This window comes from Solanum dulcamara, chromosome 8 (assembly GCF_947179165.1).
Source record: "Solanum dulcamara chromosome 8, daSolDulc1.2, whole genome shotgun sequence".
In the NCBI taxonomy this organism is placed as follows: Eukaryota; Viridiplantae; Streptophyta; class Magnoliopsida; order Solanales; family Solanaceae; genus Solanum; species Solanum dulcamara.
Genome location: NC_077244.1, coordinates 5151308 through 5164432, shown reverse-complemented (window position 1 = coordinate 5164432; position 13125 = coordinate 5151308). Strand labels below are relative to the sequence as shown.

Sequence of the window (13125 nt, the reverse complement as noted above, 5' to 3'; positions counted from 1 at the left end):
GCAAGGTTGTAGGACCGAGGTCATTTTCGGTTAGAGATTATGCGGCCGAGGTTATTTTTGGTCAGAGTTTATTATGCCGAGGTCTTTGCCGACAAGTGCACACATGCATGATCATTGAGTGTGCATATACATATTCTGCATATCTGTGTTGACAGTTTGATGCCTATTTGTGACTTGTGAGTATTTGTACGATATATCTTGTGATATTGAGTTGTGATCTGAACCTTATTTGAACTGTATAGTATGAACTATTAGGTTGGGCTGATTTCTGTGCAGTGTGCAGGTTGTAGTCTGGAGGTTTGGTTGGGTTGGAAAGGAGTTCGTGTATTCTATTAGATTTGCTTAGTTTTTCTAGTTAGCTTGCTTGGTACCGCATTGTTTGGTACTCACCCTTGCTTCTACACTTATGTAGGTTATGAGCCGGGACTTTGATCACCTTCTCCTTCTAAGCATTTGAGGCTTTCAGGATTTTTGGGAGAGATAGCTATTGACATTCAGCATACTCTTAGATTTTCTGTACTTTTATGCTTTACTTTACTTGAGAGTTGAAGACATATTGAGACCGAATTTCATTTCAGTTTTTTTTTTACTTTAGCGACTTGTACATGTGACAACCAATCTTTAGGGGTATTTAAGTTGAAAGACTTTTGATTTTTTTTTATCAATTACTTATTTAGACTATTTCCGCTTTATTCTCCGGTAAATATTGAATTTTAGGCTAACTTGTCCGGTGGGAAATGACAGGTGCCATCACACTCAGAATTGGGTCTTGACAATTATTCTCTTTAAATTTCTCTGTTATTTTCTGCTTGAATGCAGTCTGAAAGGAACGGAAATTAGTTGATGCTTTTTCTCAATAATTATATATCCAAACAATTATTTTCATCCAAACATGCCCTTAAATCTTGGAAGACACTTTTGGCAATTCTTTTTCACTGAAAATGGAGGGTCCCCTCCCACTGTCATTGCGTCCCTTGTGCACCACAGAAAAAAGGAAACTCTACTCCATAGTCTTTTTTCCCCTTTAATCCATTGCAAGTCACAATTACTCTCCACTTTCAGAAAAGCAAAGACAAGAAATTACTCCATTGTTAAAGCACCAGCACCCAACACACTCAAACACACAGCCTTCATTTTTCTTTTCACAATTTCACCCACGCTTGTCATCATCAATTTTTTATCAACTCCTTTAGAATCCTTCAATTTTTCCCTCTTTTCCTCAGCTTCTTGATTACTCAGAACTTTACTCTTTTTACTCAATTTATGAGCTGAGTAACAGTTTCTTGAATACTCATAAACAGCCATTTTCCTCTAAATGTTTCAGAAAATTTCATCTTTTCTTCAAAATCTTTGAGCTCAAAAGAGTTTCTTGAAATGCTTCAGTTGTTCCCTCTTTTCCTCAGCTTCTTGATTACTCAAAAGTTATTTTTTTCTCTTTTTCTCAATTTATGAGCTAAGGAACAGTTTCTTGAATACTCATAAATAGCTATTTTCCTTTAAATGCTTCAAAAAAAATTCATTTTTTCTTCAATCTTTGAGCTCAAAAGAGTTTCTTGAAATACTTCAATTGTTCCCTCTTTTCCGCTGCCTCTGATCTGAGAATCAGCTTCTTGAATACTCAAAAACAGTCATTTTTTCTTTTTCCCCTCAATTTATGAGCTAAGGAGCAGTTTCTTGAAGCCATTTTCCTTTATATGCTTCAAAAATTCCATCTTTTCTTCAATCTTTAAGCTCAAAAGAATTTCTTGAAATGCTTCAAAAGTTCCATCTTTTTCTCATTCTGTGCTGAAAGACAACTTCTTTTTTTTGATAAGGGGTACTTGAAACGTGTCAAACTTTTAATGCAGAACATCAAGAATGCTACAATTTGTCCTTGTTTTCTCAATCTGTGAGCTGAAAGACAGTTTTTTGGGTAATGGGTACTGAAAAATATTCAACTTTTAATAATTCTCATCTTGAATTTTGATGAATTTTCTTAAATTCTTCAATTGCTTCATCTTTTTTCTCAATCTGTAAACAGAAAGATAGTTTTTTTTTGGTTGAAAAATGCCTAATCTTGGAGCTAATAAAGCTGAGACAGAGGGAAATGGTAGTGCCCAGAATGGTGGTTCCCGCCGTCATCGCCGCCGTCGACAACGCCGGAGGCCATCCATGGCGGCTAGCAGCGAGACAACCACTACTGATGGGAGTTTTCACTTCACTGATTCTGATTCCGACCAATCTTGGCACTCACCTTTAGGCTCTATGGATGATATTTCAGTACATTGTGATCAACAGCCACTGAGGAGGGACAAGAAGCAAAGAGGGTCTCTTTCTTTGTCAGATGATGAGATTGATTTGGAGAGTGGTGAATTGGAGATGAAATTGCATAATAAAGAAGAGAGGGATTGTAGGATTTGTCATTTGAGTTTGTTGAAAAGTGGAGGGATTAGTAGTGGTGGAGACCAAGTAAAAGAGACTTCAGGAGGGATGGCTATTGAATTAGGATGTTCTTGCAAAGGTGACTTGGGTGCTGCTCACAAACAATGTGCTGAGACTTGGTTCAAAACCAAGGGAAACACGTGAGTAACCCCCCCCCCCCCCCCCCCACTTTATCAATTATAATCGTGGCATCCGAATCCAGTATGTACTTTTCATATCTGCTTTAAAGTGCTTTACTTGAGCCGAGTTTCTATAAGAAACAGCCTATTACCTGTAGGGGTAACGTCCCTCTCACTAACCCCATTTGTGGGATTACACTACGTTTGTTGTTATTGGTGTTGTTGGTGTCTGGATTAACTTGGACGCACCTAGCTTATTTTAATTCACATGTTACCTGTTGCGTTCCTTACACCAGGATAAGTTGCGGCTAACTCTATTGTTGGAGAATAGAGTTTTTGCCTCCGTTGGGATTGAACATGAGATCTCAGGTTTCTCAGCCCATTGTATTAATCTTGTATTTGTTAAGTAATTATTTTGTTTTGCTGGTAAATTTGCTATGGTTAAGTGATTTAATAAAGTGAGAATGTATGTTAATTAACCATGGTCAAGTGGTAAAAGTTTACATGCAAACACATCATGCATCTATTGATTTGGAGTAAACACCGGGGTGCGGGTAAGTTTTTACCATGCAGAGGCGAATATAGGACTTAAATTTGATGGTTTCAAACTTTACATTATCACCTGAAAACCCAATGCACTTCTGCTATTATAGGTTCAGATTTTAACATTTATCAAAATTTTAGTGCCTTATTATACAACATAACAGATGCTAGTTTTAGTTGAACTTGTTAATTACATTATGCATCTGCTTTTGCTTGTATGCAAGTGTAAGATTCACCTGAATAGAGTGCAGTGAATATAAAGGATTTGTAGAGCCAAACCAATTAGTTTAGGATTGAGGTCTATTTGATTGATTGATTAATTTTCTATCATACATGCATGCATGATAGGAATAATTTTTATCTTTAAGCAAATTCTTATAATCTGCTCATGATCTGTTTCCCATAATATCTGTCTGTTTGATGAATACGTGGTACTCTGGGCCAAATTGGTGTACTAATATTGCCATGGCACCATTTTCTTTATACCCTTCCCATATGACATCCCCTCCTTTACTTTCTACCTCTTTCAATACTTCATCAATGGCGCATCCACAGAAATCTCCGATGACATTATAGTTTTTGAACCTGAAGTTGTTAGGATTTTGGTGGTGTGGTTTGTTCCTGTTCCGTTTAAGTTTTTTTCATCCTGATTTGGTATATCCATGTTTTGGGGCAACCTAGGATTCTATTTTCTTCTTGGTATCTACTATAGTGATAGAAGCACTGAAGTTGTTCAATCTAGGTTACTGAACTGGCTTCTGCCAATAGAGTTTTTGTTCGAAATTCTTCGGCATACTAGGTATTAAAAGCAATCAGCGTCGTGATTTTACGACGGGCTCTTCAGAATGCAAAATTTTGTTTGCTACTACCATTTACTGGAAAATTTTACTGATGAGATAACCAATTTTTTTCTCTAATGTGTAATACGTTGGTAGTTCGATTAAGTATTTCCACACTCCACATTTAGTTTCTTTCCCAAAAATATTGGCCTCCTGAAACAGATGTTGGTCCTCTCACTATATGTGACTTAGAGACTGGTGGGATGATTAATAGGCCTTTATCTTTAGAAGGAAAGATGATTTTAAGCTATTCAAGCAATCGAAGGAGCTACTAATGCCTGCATTAGGATAGGTTGTTTGCATCACATCTCTTGGGGTGCGGTCCTCCCTCGGACCTTGCTAATGTGGGATGCTTTGTGCACAAGACTGTCTTTTTTAATAATTTGATGCATCATCCAAGAATAACAATTCAGATGTCTACTCCATCTTCCCACATTGAATGGTTTGATGAATTTTGCTGATGTTTGACTCTAAACCACATTGTGCTCCTTTACCATTATTAACATTTTCTTATTGCCCTTGTTCTTGTGCCCTTTTTGTTGTCATGGTATAAGTATAATCGTCTACCAGAAGCCGCCATTAATAATCACGCATTTCCTTCAGACAAAATGGAAAAGCTTCAACCCTGAAAGGTTTCTCAGGGCCTTTAAATTTGTCGCATGTTCTTTTTCACCTGGTATATTGTTTTATTTATAACTGCAACTATACTTCTGTCATCTACTTCATTTCTCGGATTCAAGTTGATATACATCAATAACCAGATGAACGTATTAGGTTCTGCGCTAAATATTCTTATACAAGTTCACGTGAACCTGTAACTATTGCACTAAGATCCGCCTCTGTGACGATCAAAATGCAAAATTGTACTAATATATTAGCTAAAGAAGTGAAATGACTTCTTTCCCTACCCTTTGACCTTTGTGTGTGTGTCTTCAGTTATGTAATTCCTTGTATTCTATGATTCAGAATTTGTGAAATCTGTGGTACCAATGCACTGAACATTGTTGGAGAGCAAATGACCGAAGCCAATAATACTACAGGAGCCACTCTTGCAGCGTCCGCAGCACCTGTAGCCCTTTCTGAAACCCGAGGCTTTTGGCATGGGCGCCGTGTCATGAATTTTCTACTTGCATCCATGGTTTTTGCCTTTGTCATCTCATGGCTTTTTCACTTCAATATATTGCCCTAGATGCTTCTGAAGATCGTCCTGGCAGAAATGACGTGGTCTGTATTATGAGGATTCAGCATAAATTAACTAAGCTTATACTCCGGTTGTCAACCTACAGCAACACTCCTCCTTTATTCGGGCTTAGACTTGCAGAAATGTTTTCTTAACTCGCAACAAGAGCTCCACCTCCGGTAACTTCTGATGTCGAGCTACATCTAGGAAGAGGAATATTCAGATATTATCTTAGTTACCTGGGTTTATGAAAGATTGAAAGGTGATCTGGTATCCAGTATAGGCCATGTTGTAAACATGTAGAGGATATAGGGTTTCAGCCATTAACTTCTCAATCTTGTTTGCGATGATGATTGTTGGCTAGATTAGAAGATAGTTTTGTTCATCAAATACCTTGATGAATTTTGAAGTTATTCCAGTTAATGTATGTAAGTATGTATAAAAGTATGTCGATGAAGCAGTAGTATTCTGTTGTATATCATCCTTGAAAATTCTGTACAAATCTCTCTTGGCTGCTGCAATTGTGTTGGCATCAAAATGTTTTCTTTGATAACAGCATGTTCGAGCCAGCTTAGGCTCATCTTGACTACTCTACTAAGTATATGTTACTTTCCATCAGCATAGATATCAAACAATTATGCTATTATGGCTGCTGCAATCAACTATGTTAGCTACTTGACTTTCAATATGACACTGCCTTTGTATGTTTTTATATTACAAAAGTAGTAAGCTCTGTGGAGATCTGGTGCTTCAAATAGTCATGAAATGACATGTATGGTGAGCAAAGTCAGAATTTTCACTAAGAGAGTTGAATATATAAAAAGTAGATATATACGAAGAAGCCAAATAGTTTCAACATCTACCATATATACAACAACCCAGTGAAATCCCACAACATGGGGTCTGAACATCTACCATATATATATATATAAAATAAAACTTCTACATTTCCTCAGATTAAAATCTTCAAAGCTCCTATTTTCATTTAGTATTTCTTCCTAAATTTCATCCCTCTGACCTCTCATTTGAATTAAGATATTACATTTACTACCTTCATTTTTATTTCTTTGTAACTATTGTTTTAATCTATCTATTGTTAATGTAAAGACATTATAATAAGTATTAACTAATATACTCTTTTTAATTAATTTTATATATGTTCTTAGAAAATATATTGAAATAACCATGGTGACTTGCTTAATGAAAATAGAGGAGTGAATATAAAGGATAAGACAAGAGGAACAAAAGGTGTCGGAGAAGTACAGATAAAAGTATTTTAAAGAACTTCCACTTTTTGAGATGACGAAAACAAGCATAGACACTTCACTGCGTCAAGGCACAAAGTAGTGATGCTCTATTCTTTTAAATCAGTGACAGCATCTTTTAAACATGATCTCATTACCTCTCCAAGTTTGAAGCAAGCACCAAGGCATAGCTCCATTGCCTCGTTAATCTTTGGTGTTGACCATCCTCCAGTTACAATCAGTTGAGTGGTCTCATTACGCGAAGGCATACAAGTTATCATTAAGCTTCCATCTTGGTAGCTTTCTTCCTCAAAAATGGGATCGATGACAAGGTTCTTTCCAAGACAAGATACCGAAACTGAGGCAACCAAGTCATACAGCAAAATTCCTGCATCTGCTAAAGCTAGACTAGCACATGATATGACCACGGGGAGATCACTTCCACCGGATTCCAATACCAAAGCAAAAACATCCACGCAAGTCTTTGGGAAGGATTCCAGAATTATAACACCCTCTAAAGCTTTGTGTAACATTGAGGAAAGTTCCTTGTTGTCTGATCCCTGCCCACGATTAGGGGTGGAAAAACTTGTGTAACTAACATTACAATTTAAGCGTCCTGTATCACTGTACATCATTGCTTTCTTACTTTCCCTTGGCCCAAACACAGATACGATGACCTTGGTGTTTCCAAACTCTGCATATGCTGATCCTGCAGCAGTACTCACAGCACCAGTCCTCAGATAAGCAGGACGGCACTGATAGAAGCCACGATTATCAGGACGAACCCAATCAGCATCAGTAATGGGGATTCTCTTCTTCTTGTGCGTTGCTGGAGATGGTGAATAGGTCGCTGGCGTCGACCCTGTTTTTCCAGCCATCAGCTTCTGAAAAGAATTGTCCCCTGTAGGTGAGTCCAAGAGATGTCTTGGTTTAATGATTATACAGAAAAACAGTAGAGCACCAAGGATTTTAGTCATTGTAACACATCATAAAATATAATTAGAACTCTTCACTAAAAGAGACTTCAGAGTATGTAACATTATCATAACACTTATAACTGGATGGCAAAACCAATAAAACAGCTGACCTAGCCAAATTTTTTGGCCTAAACAACAACAACAACATACCCAGTGAAAATGTAAATTGCTTCGAATCGATTCAATCAGCCCTCTCAATAATTTTAGGCAAGGAGTACTGTAGTAGTACGATTTGATAAAACATAAGCTTATTGAAAGCTTTTAAAAATGCATGAACCTTCAAAAATGAACTCTAATAAAATGCAATATCATAACTGGAGAAAGTAATACAGGAATCACTCGACTCTATACAGGCTAAGGCAAACCGCTAATTAGATCACTTCGAATTTGTCTTCCAAATTTTGACAAAGGGGAGGAGCTGGCTAATGTTTGTTCTCTCCTAAAATCAGGTATATTTTAGCCAATATTTGTAAAAGAGCTCACATTGTGCAATACACATAATCAATGAGCACATATCTCAATGCTAAGGGGGGATTACATTGTTAAAATCTCTTGTATGTGCTACTATTGAGTAGGCAAAAAGATGCTTGTAAAGTAGCAATCAATCCATCATCTACTCAACCACCAAATGGTATGTTCGCAATCTACAAAGAGAAATAATTCAAACAAATGTGTTTAGAAGTAAAATTTAAGCACTTTGACATTCCCAAACAGCAAACACGAAAGGTTAAACAGGAAAAATGCAAAAAACATATTACTAACAGGATACAACATTCACCATATATGCCTGCCTGCTTTGATTCAACTGAGGTCACCATACCTCCAGTTACCGTATTATATGAAAGTTCTATCTTATTTTATGTTCCTTTTTGTTGCAGTAATGCAGTAATATCCGGACCCATCTGGCAAGTATCTCGACTAATCCGCTGGATACGTGCAACTAGCACAGGTACCGCATAGTCCTACCTACCAAGGCTAGTCTGATGAGAAGGATTCACTCCCTTTTTTGTGTAGAGGGATTAATTCACCAAATGTCACCTCTATTGGACAATGCATACATATATAAATAGGAGGAGGGGGTTTAAGATAACCCAGAAAAGTTTAGCTTGAAAAGTTTCAGATTCTTCGCCTCACACAGAATGCAAATAACTAGAAACTTGGGAGGCTGGAATTACGAACAAATGTGTGATGACCATACAGACAGAAAGATTTCTTCCTTACAGATAAACAAAGAACTAAAATGATAAGCACATCACAAAAATAAAGAACCTTCTCCTTCTTAATTTCTGTTGGTAGGTTATTAGTAGCCATCTTTATGGAGCTATGAGACAAAAAACAACACTTGGATCAAAATGTCTAGTTACAGGTCTGATCTCAATGCAAAAAGCAAAATACAAATATGCTAAAAAGGATCTTTTGTTTCGTGAAAAAACTGAGAAATCTCTAAGGCTTAATGATGCTCAGTTTGAAACGCGATGGATAATGGGCCCATCCTTCCTACCCTTCTCCACTTATATACCATATTTTCTTTCTGTGGCAAGGTTCAAACACATGACATGCACCTAACCCACATATCACAAGCTACAATTTCACCACTAGGCAGCCCTGGGGGAAAATATGCTGAAAGAACTTTATCCTAATAAACCCAAGGAATATGCAGATGTTGTTCAATCTGTGCGATGAATCTAATGTATTATGTGTACCAATTGCTACTGCACCCACTGCCTTCAACTCAATGTTGTTCGAGTGTGTGTACAAAAGTCTAATTACAGGTCTGAATCCAATAGAATAAAATCATACAGAAAATGTGCTAAGATAACATTAGCCCAAGGACGACGCCCAATAGTCATACCATTATGCCTTTGGCACTGAATCTTCTATTTGTGTAGCAAGTTTAAATGCACAATCTGCCTTGAACTCCATCTGTCTAAACATACATTTTGCCAGCAAACATAACAGGGGCTGAGCCAAAAAATTCTACTTGGAGGATTCAAAAAAAAATATATCCAAACTTCCATAATGAGTGAAAATACTTAACTATACCAATGGGATTCAACAATTAATATAAACAACAACAACAACAACATATCCAGTATAATCTCACAAAATAGGATTTGGAAAAACTGTTTTCGATAGACACTCAGCTCAAGATTCAACAACTACAATATTCACAAAAAAATTAGTCTTAATGCTAATTATACCAAGTAACTTTCCAATAAAGGGGATTCAATTGAACCCTCTTCACAAACATATCTCCCCCCACCCCACCCCTAGCCACTATAGATATAATTACATTCATATTGAAACAAGCATAAACCAAAAAAAAGTGACGAAATTTACCGATAAAAGTATCTTCTGCTCTTTCCCGTATTTCAGAGAGGGGGGGAAAGAAGGATGTTTGGTTTATTAGGTTTTTTCTTCCAAGTGAAAGAGGAACAGGTAGACCCGACCCGAATGTTATGGTTTTGACTTTTGGGGACAGAAAAAATTATTGTGCCAATTTTTTACATTATTTTTGAAAAATATAATTCGAGAGTCAAATGCATATTTTAAACGGAAGAGGGTCACCTGAAACTATTTAAAATAGCTCACATTTATCCTTTATTAATTTTTGAGATCAAAACTACCCTTGCCGTCTATGATTTGGACCACAAATGCCCTTTAAACGTTATTCTTGCCACAAGACCTGATGTGGCAGTCCACTAGACAATCCAACATGGCAAAAAAAAATAGAAAATATCACAATAGACGGCAAGGGTAGTATCTTTTGCCATGATTTGGATAAGCTTTTTTAAACTGCTTATTATAAGCTGAAAACTGCTTATTATAAGCGGAAAACTGCTTATTATAAGCGGAAAACTGCTTATTATAAGCGGAAAACTGCTTATTATAAGCTTAAAAAAAAGCTGGGTAACCCAACTTATTCTTTTTTGGCTTATAATCTGTTTTAAGCAGGGGTAGGCGTTCGGTAATTTGGTTCGGTTTTATTTTTTTTATATCGATTTTCGGTTTTAAGATTATGTGTACCAAAAATCGAACAGCATTAGTTCCGTTTGGTTCGATTTTTGGAAATTCGGTTCGGTTCGGTTCAGTTTCGGTCGGTTTAATAATTTTGGGTTTTTCGTTTTTGGGCCTGTTTAATGGGGTAAATTTTGTTTGTAAATTGGACTATTATTTAAGGATAATTTTTTTTTTTAAACTCAATCAATGCATGCATAATAAATACTACTAACTCCATTTTCAATATTTCAAGATCAACGCGCTTTCAAAAAAAAAAGCAATGCAAAATTGCAGATAACGTTGACTTGATGACTTCTATTCCGTGACTTTAGTTTTTGACTCAGCCAAAAAGTAAAACAGATCTATATTTTTTGTGTTTCACCGAGTAGCATTATGCTACATAGACTACACACAGTCACACACTACAAAAAGATCTATTTGTTCAGTGAATCTAGTAGCATACGTAGTAGACAGAGAGACTAAAAACAGTAAAACCAACAACGTCATGAACTCATTTCACAAAATCAGAAAAAAAATCAGAAAGGGAAGAAGGACAACAAAAAATAGAAAAGATAAAAAGAATACAGTACCTTAATCGCCGCTGCTAGCTGCCGTTGGTTCGACGATGGTTGCTGCCGTTTACCACTGTATTTCCCCGCCGTTGCTGATAGTTCGCCCCTATTGGAGATGGAGTTCGCCGGTTCGCCGTCGCTGCTGAAGATGTCGCCTCTTAGCCTTAGGTTATTTTAGATTTTTTGTGTTTTAGACTTTAGTCTCGTTACTCTCTTGGAAATTAGAATTAGGATTTTTAGTTTTTTACTTTTTAGGAAATAGCAAATTAAGAATAGGGACAATTTTAAATATATATAATAAATTAATTAGTTTATTATAAATATAGTTATATTTTATTTAAATAAAAAATAATTAAAATCATAGAAAATATACGTGACTATACACTGATTATACAATATAAACTACTTATACATGATCTATACACTAAATATACATTATGATATACTCAAAAACTCAATATAGTTTGATTATACATAAAATATACACTGAATATATACAACAACAACAACCCAGTGAAATCCCACAACATGGGATCTAGGGAGGGTAGAATGTACGCAGACCTTACTCCTACCAAGGTAGGAAGACTGTTTTTTAGAGACCCTGAATATATACACTGAATATATATGTCTATAATTTGAATGACGATTTTTTTAATAATTACTTTAATCGAATGACCACTGAGTGTAATTTGTTGTTATGCTGCCTAGTTCATATATATATATATATATGTATGTATAATAATTTTTTTAAAAAAATATTATAAAAAAGTATTATAAATTTTGGTTTAAACCAAAAAAACGAATTATGTAACCCAAAAATCTAAAATCGAACCAAAATATTAAAATTAAAAAAATAATATATATATATATATATATATATATGTATGTATAATAATTTTTTTAAAAAAATATTATAAAAAAGTATTATAAATTTTGGTTTAAACCAAAAAAAACGAATTATGTAACCCAAAAATCTAAAATCGAACCAAAATATTAAAATTAAAAAAATAAATCAAAATAGTTCAGTTCGGTTCGATATTTTGATTTTTCAGTATTTTTGTTCATCCCTAGTTTTCAGCTTATAAGCTGTTTTTGATAAGTTAAGTCAAACAATTTCAATTATTTTTTGGAGCTTATTTTAAGTACAAAATAACTTTAAATTGACCAGTCAAATACTCAAAAAAAATAAAAACAACTTATAAACAACTTATAAGCTAATGCAAACGGGCTCTAAGCCTAACAGACTCTAAAGTGCTTGACCAAGCTTTTAGTTAGTAGCAAAAATTATTTTTAAAAAAATATAGGCATTCACTAATTACTGCTCAAAAATATTAAATTTATTGACCAAACATAAAAACTTTTTATAACAACAACAATAACGATCAAGTGAAATCCACAACGTGGGTCTGGAGAGGGTAAAGTGTACGCAGACCTAACTCCTACCAAGGTAGGACGGCTGTTTCCAATAAAAAAAACTTCTTATAAAAAACATAATTTCACAAAAACACTTTTTAAATAAGGTGAATTTAAGAGAAACTAAACAAATAATCTATTTTGGTTGAATATTCACTTTATAACAAAATTAATTTAATAAAAAAAGTGAAATAACTTAGATGAAATTAAACCTAGGTCTTGCCCTAAACAACTAAATTGCTTGCGGTGGAGGATCAAAGTTTACATCTTTGACCTTGAATTAAGGTACCCATTTGTTCTAAGTGTTTATTTTCATCTCTATTGCTGAAAATTCCCTCTTTTACTCAAAGATTCAAGTTTCTTGATTATAATTTCACAATATTATTTAATTGGATTAAATTATGTATTAGTACTTTCTTTGTCCCAATTTAGGTGAATGAGTCAAAGCATCTTATATTTTTTTGTCTATTTGGGCATAGATTTTTCTTGAAAGAGTAAAATTTACATTTTTGGAAAAACTACATAATTGGTAATTCAAATGATTTAAAAAGTGTTACCAACAAAGATTGTGATGGAGTGGTAAATACTTATTATGGAGTCACATTTGTTAGGGAGAACTTTTTCCCAAGGTAGGACTTCCGGTGAGAAATTAAAAAAAAATTAAAAAGAGTTTGAGAAAATCGTAGTTGAAGAAAAAAATTTATTTTGCTTCATGTTGGTTTCATTGATTTCTGAATCTGAAAACAGTAGTTTGGCTGGAAATTGAACAAATCAAACCTTAAATTTCAAGGTATTTTGTCTATTTGAATTTTGAGTT

The 13125-nt window shown here is 34.9% G+C and overlaps 2 protein-coding genes across 4 annotated transcripts; one reads left to right on the top strand and one right to left on the bottom strand.

The window, feature by feature from the left end:
* The first annotated feature begins 960 nt into the window (after nt 1-960).
* LOC129900687 (uncharacterized) lies at nt 961-5655 on the top strand. The gene is made up of 2 exons (XM_055975700.1): nt 961-2561; nt 4889-5655. The coding sequence occupies exons 1-2, from the start codon at nt 2047-2049 to the stop codon at nt 5109-5111; spliced, it is 738 nt and encodes a 245-aa protein (XP_055831675.1). The 5' UTR covers nt 961-2046; the 3' UTR covers nt 5112-5655.
* A 700-nt stretch (nt 5656-6355) lies between these two features.
* LOC129901132 (exosome complex component RRP41-like) lies at nt 6356-11133 on the bottom strand. 3 transcript variants are annotated; one of them, XM_055976251.1, is made up of 2 exons: nt 10914-11133; nt 6356-7247 (listed from the first exon to the last, which is right to left on the bottom strand). In XM_055976251.1, the coding sequence occupies exon 2, from the start codon at nt 7222-7224 to the stop codon at nt 6457-6459; it is 768 nt and encodes a 255-aa protein (XP_055832226.1). In that variant the 5' UTR covers nt 7225-7247; nt 10914-11133; the 3' UTR covers nt 6356-6456. The 3 variants fall into 3 exon arrangements, with proteins under 3 accessions (XP_055832226.1, XP_055832224.1, XP_055832227.1); XM_055976249.1 differs by having other exon boundaries at nt 6356-7230; XM_055976252.1 differs by lacking the exon at nt 10914-11133 and adding an exon at nt 9664-9744.
* Between the last annotated feature and the right edge of the window lie 1992 nt (nt 11134-13125).

Bases quoted from the DNA above. Each gene is read 5' to 3' on its own strand.
- LOC129900687 (XM_055975700.1), top strand. From the start codon at position 2,047: ATGCCTAATCTTGGAGCTAATAAAGCTGAGACAGAGGGAAATGGTAGT. The intron at 2,562-4,888 runs GTGAGTAACCCC...TCTATGATTCAG, and splicing joins TTCAAAACCAAGGGAAACAC to AATTTGTGAAATCTGTGGTA.
- LOC129901132 (XM_055976251.1), bottom strand. From the start codon at position 7,224: ATGGCTGGAAAAACAGGGTCGACGCCAGCGACCTATTCACCATCTCCA.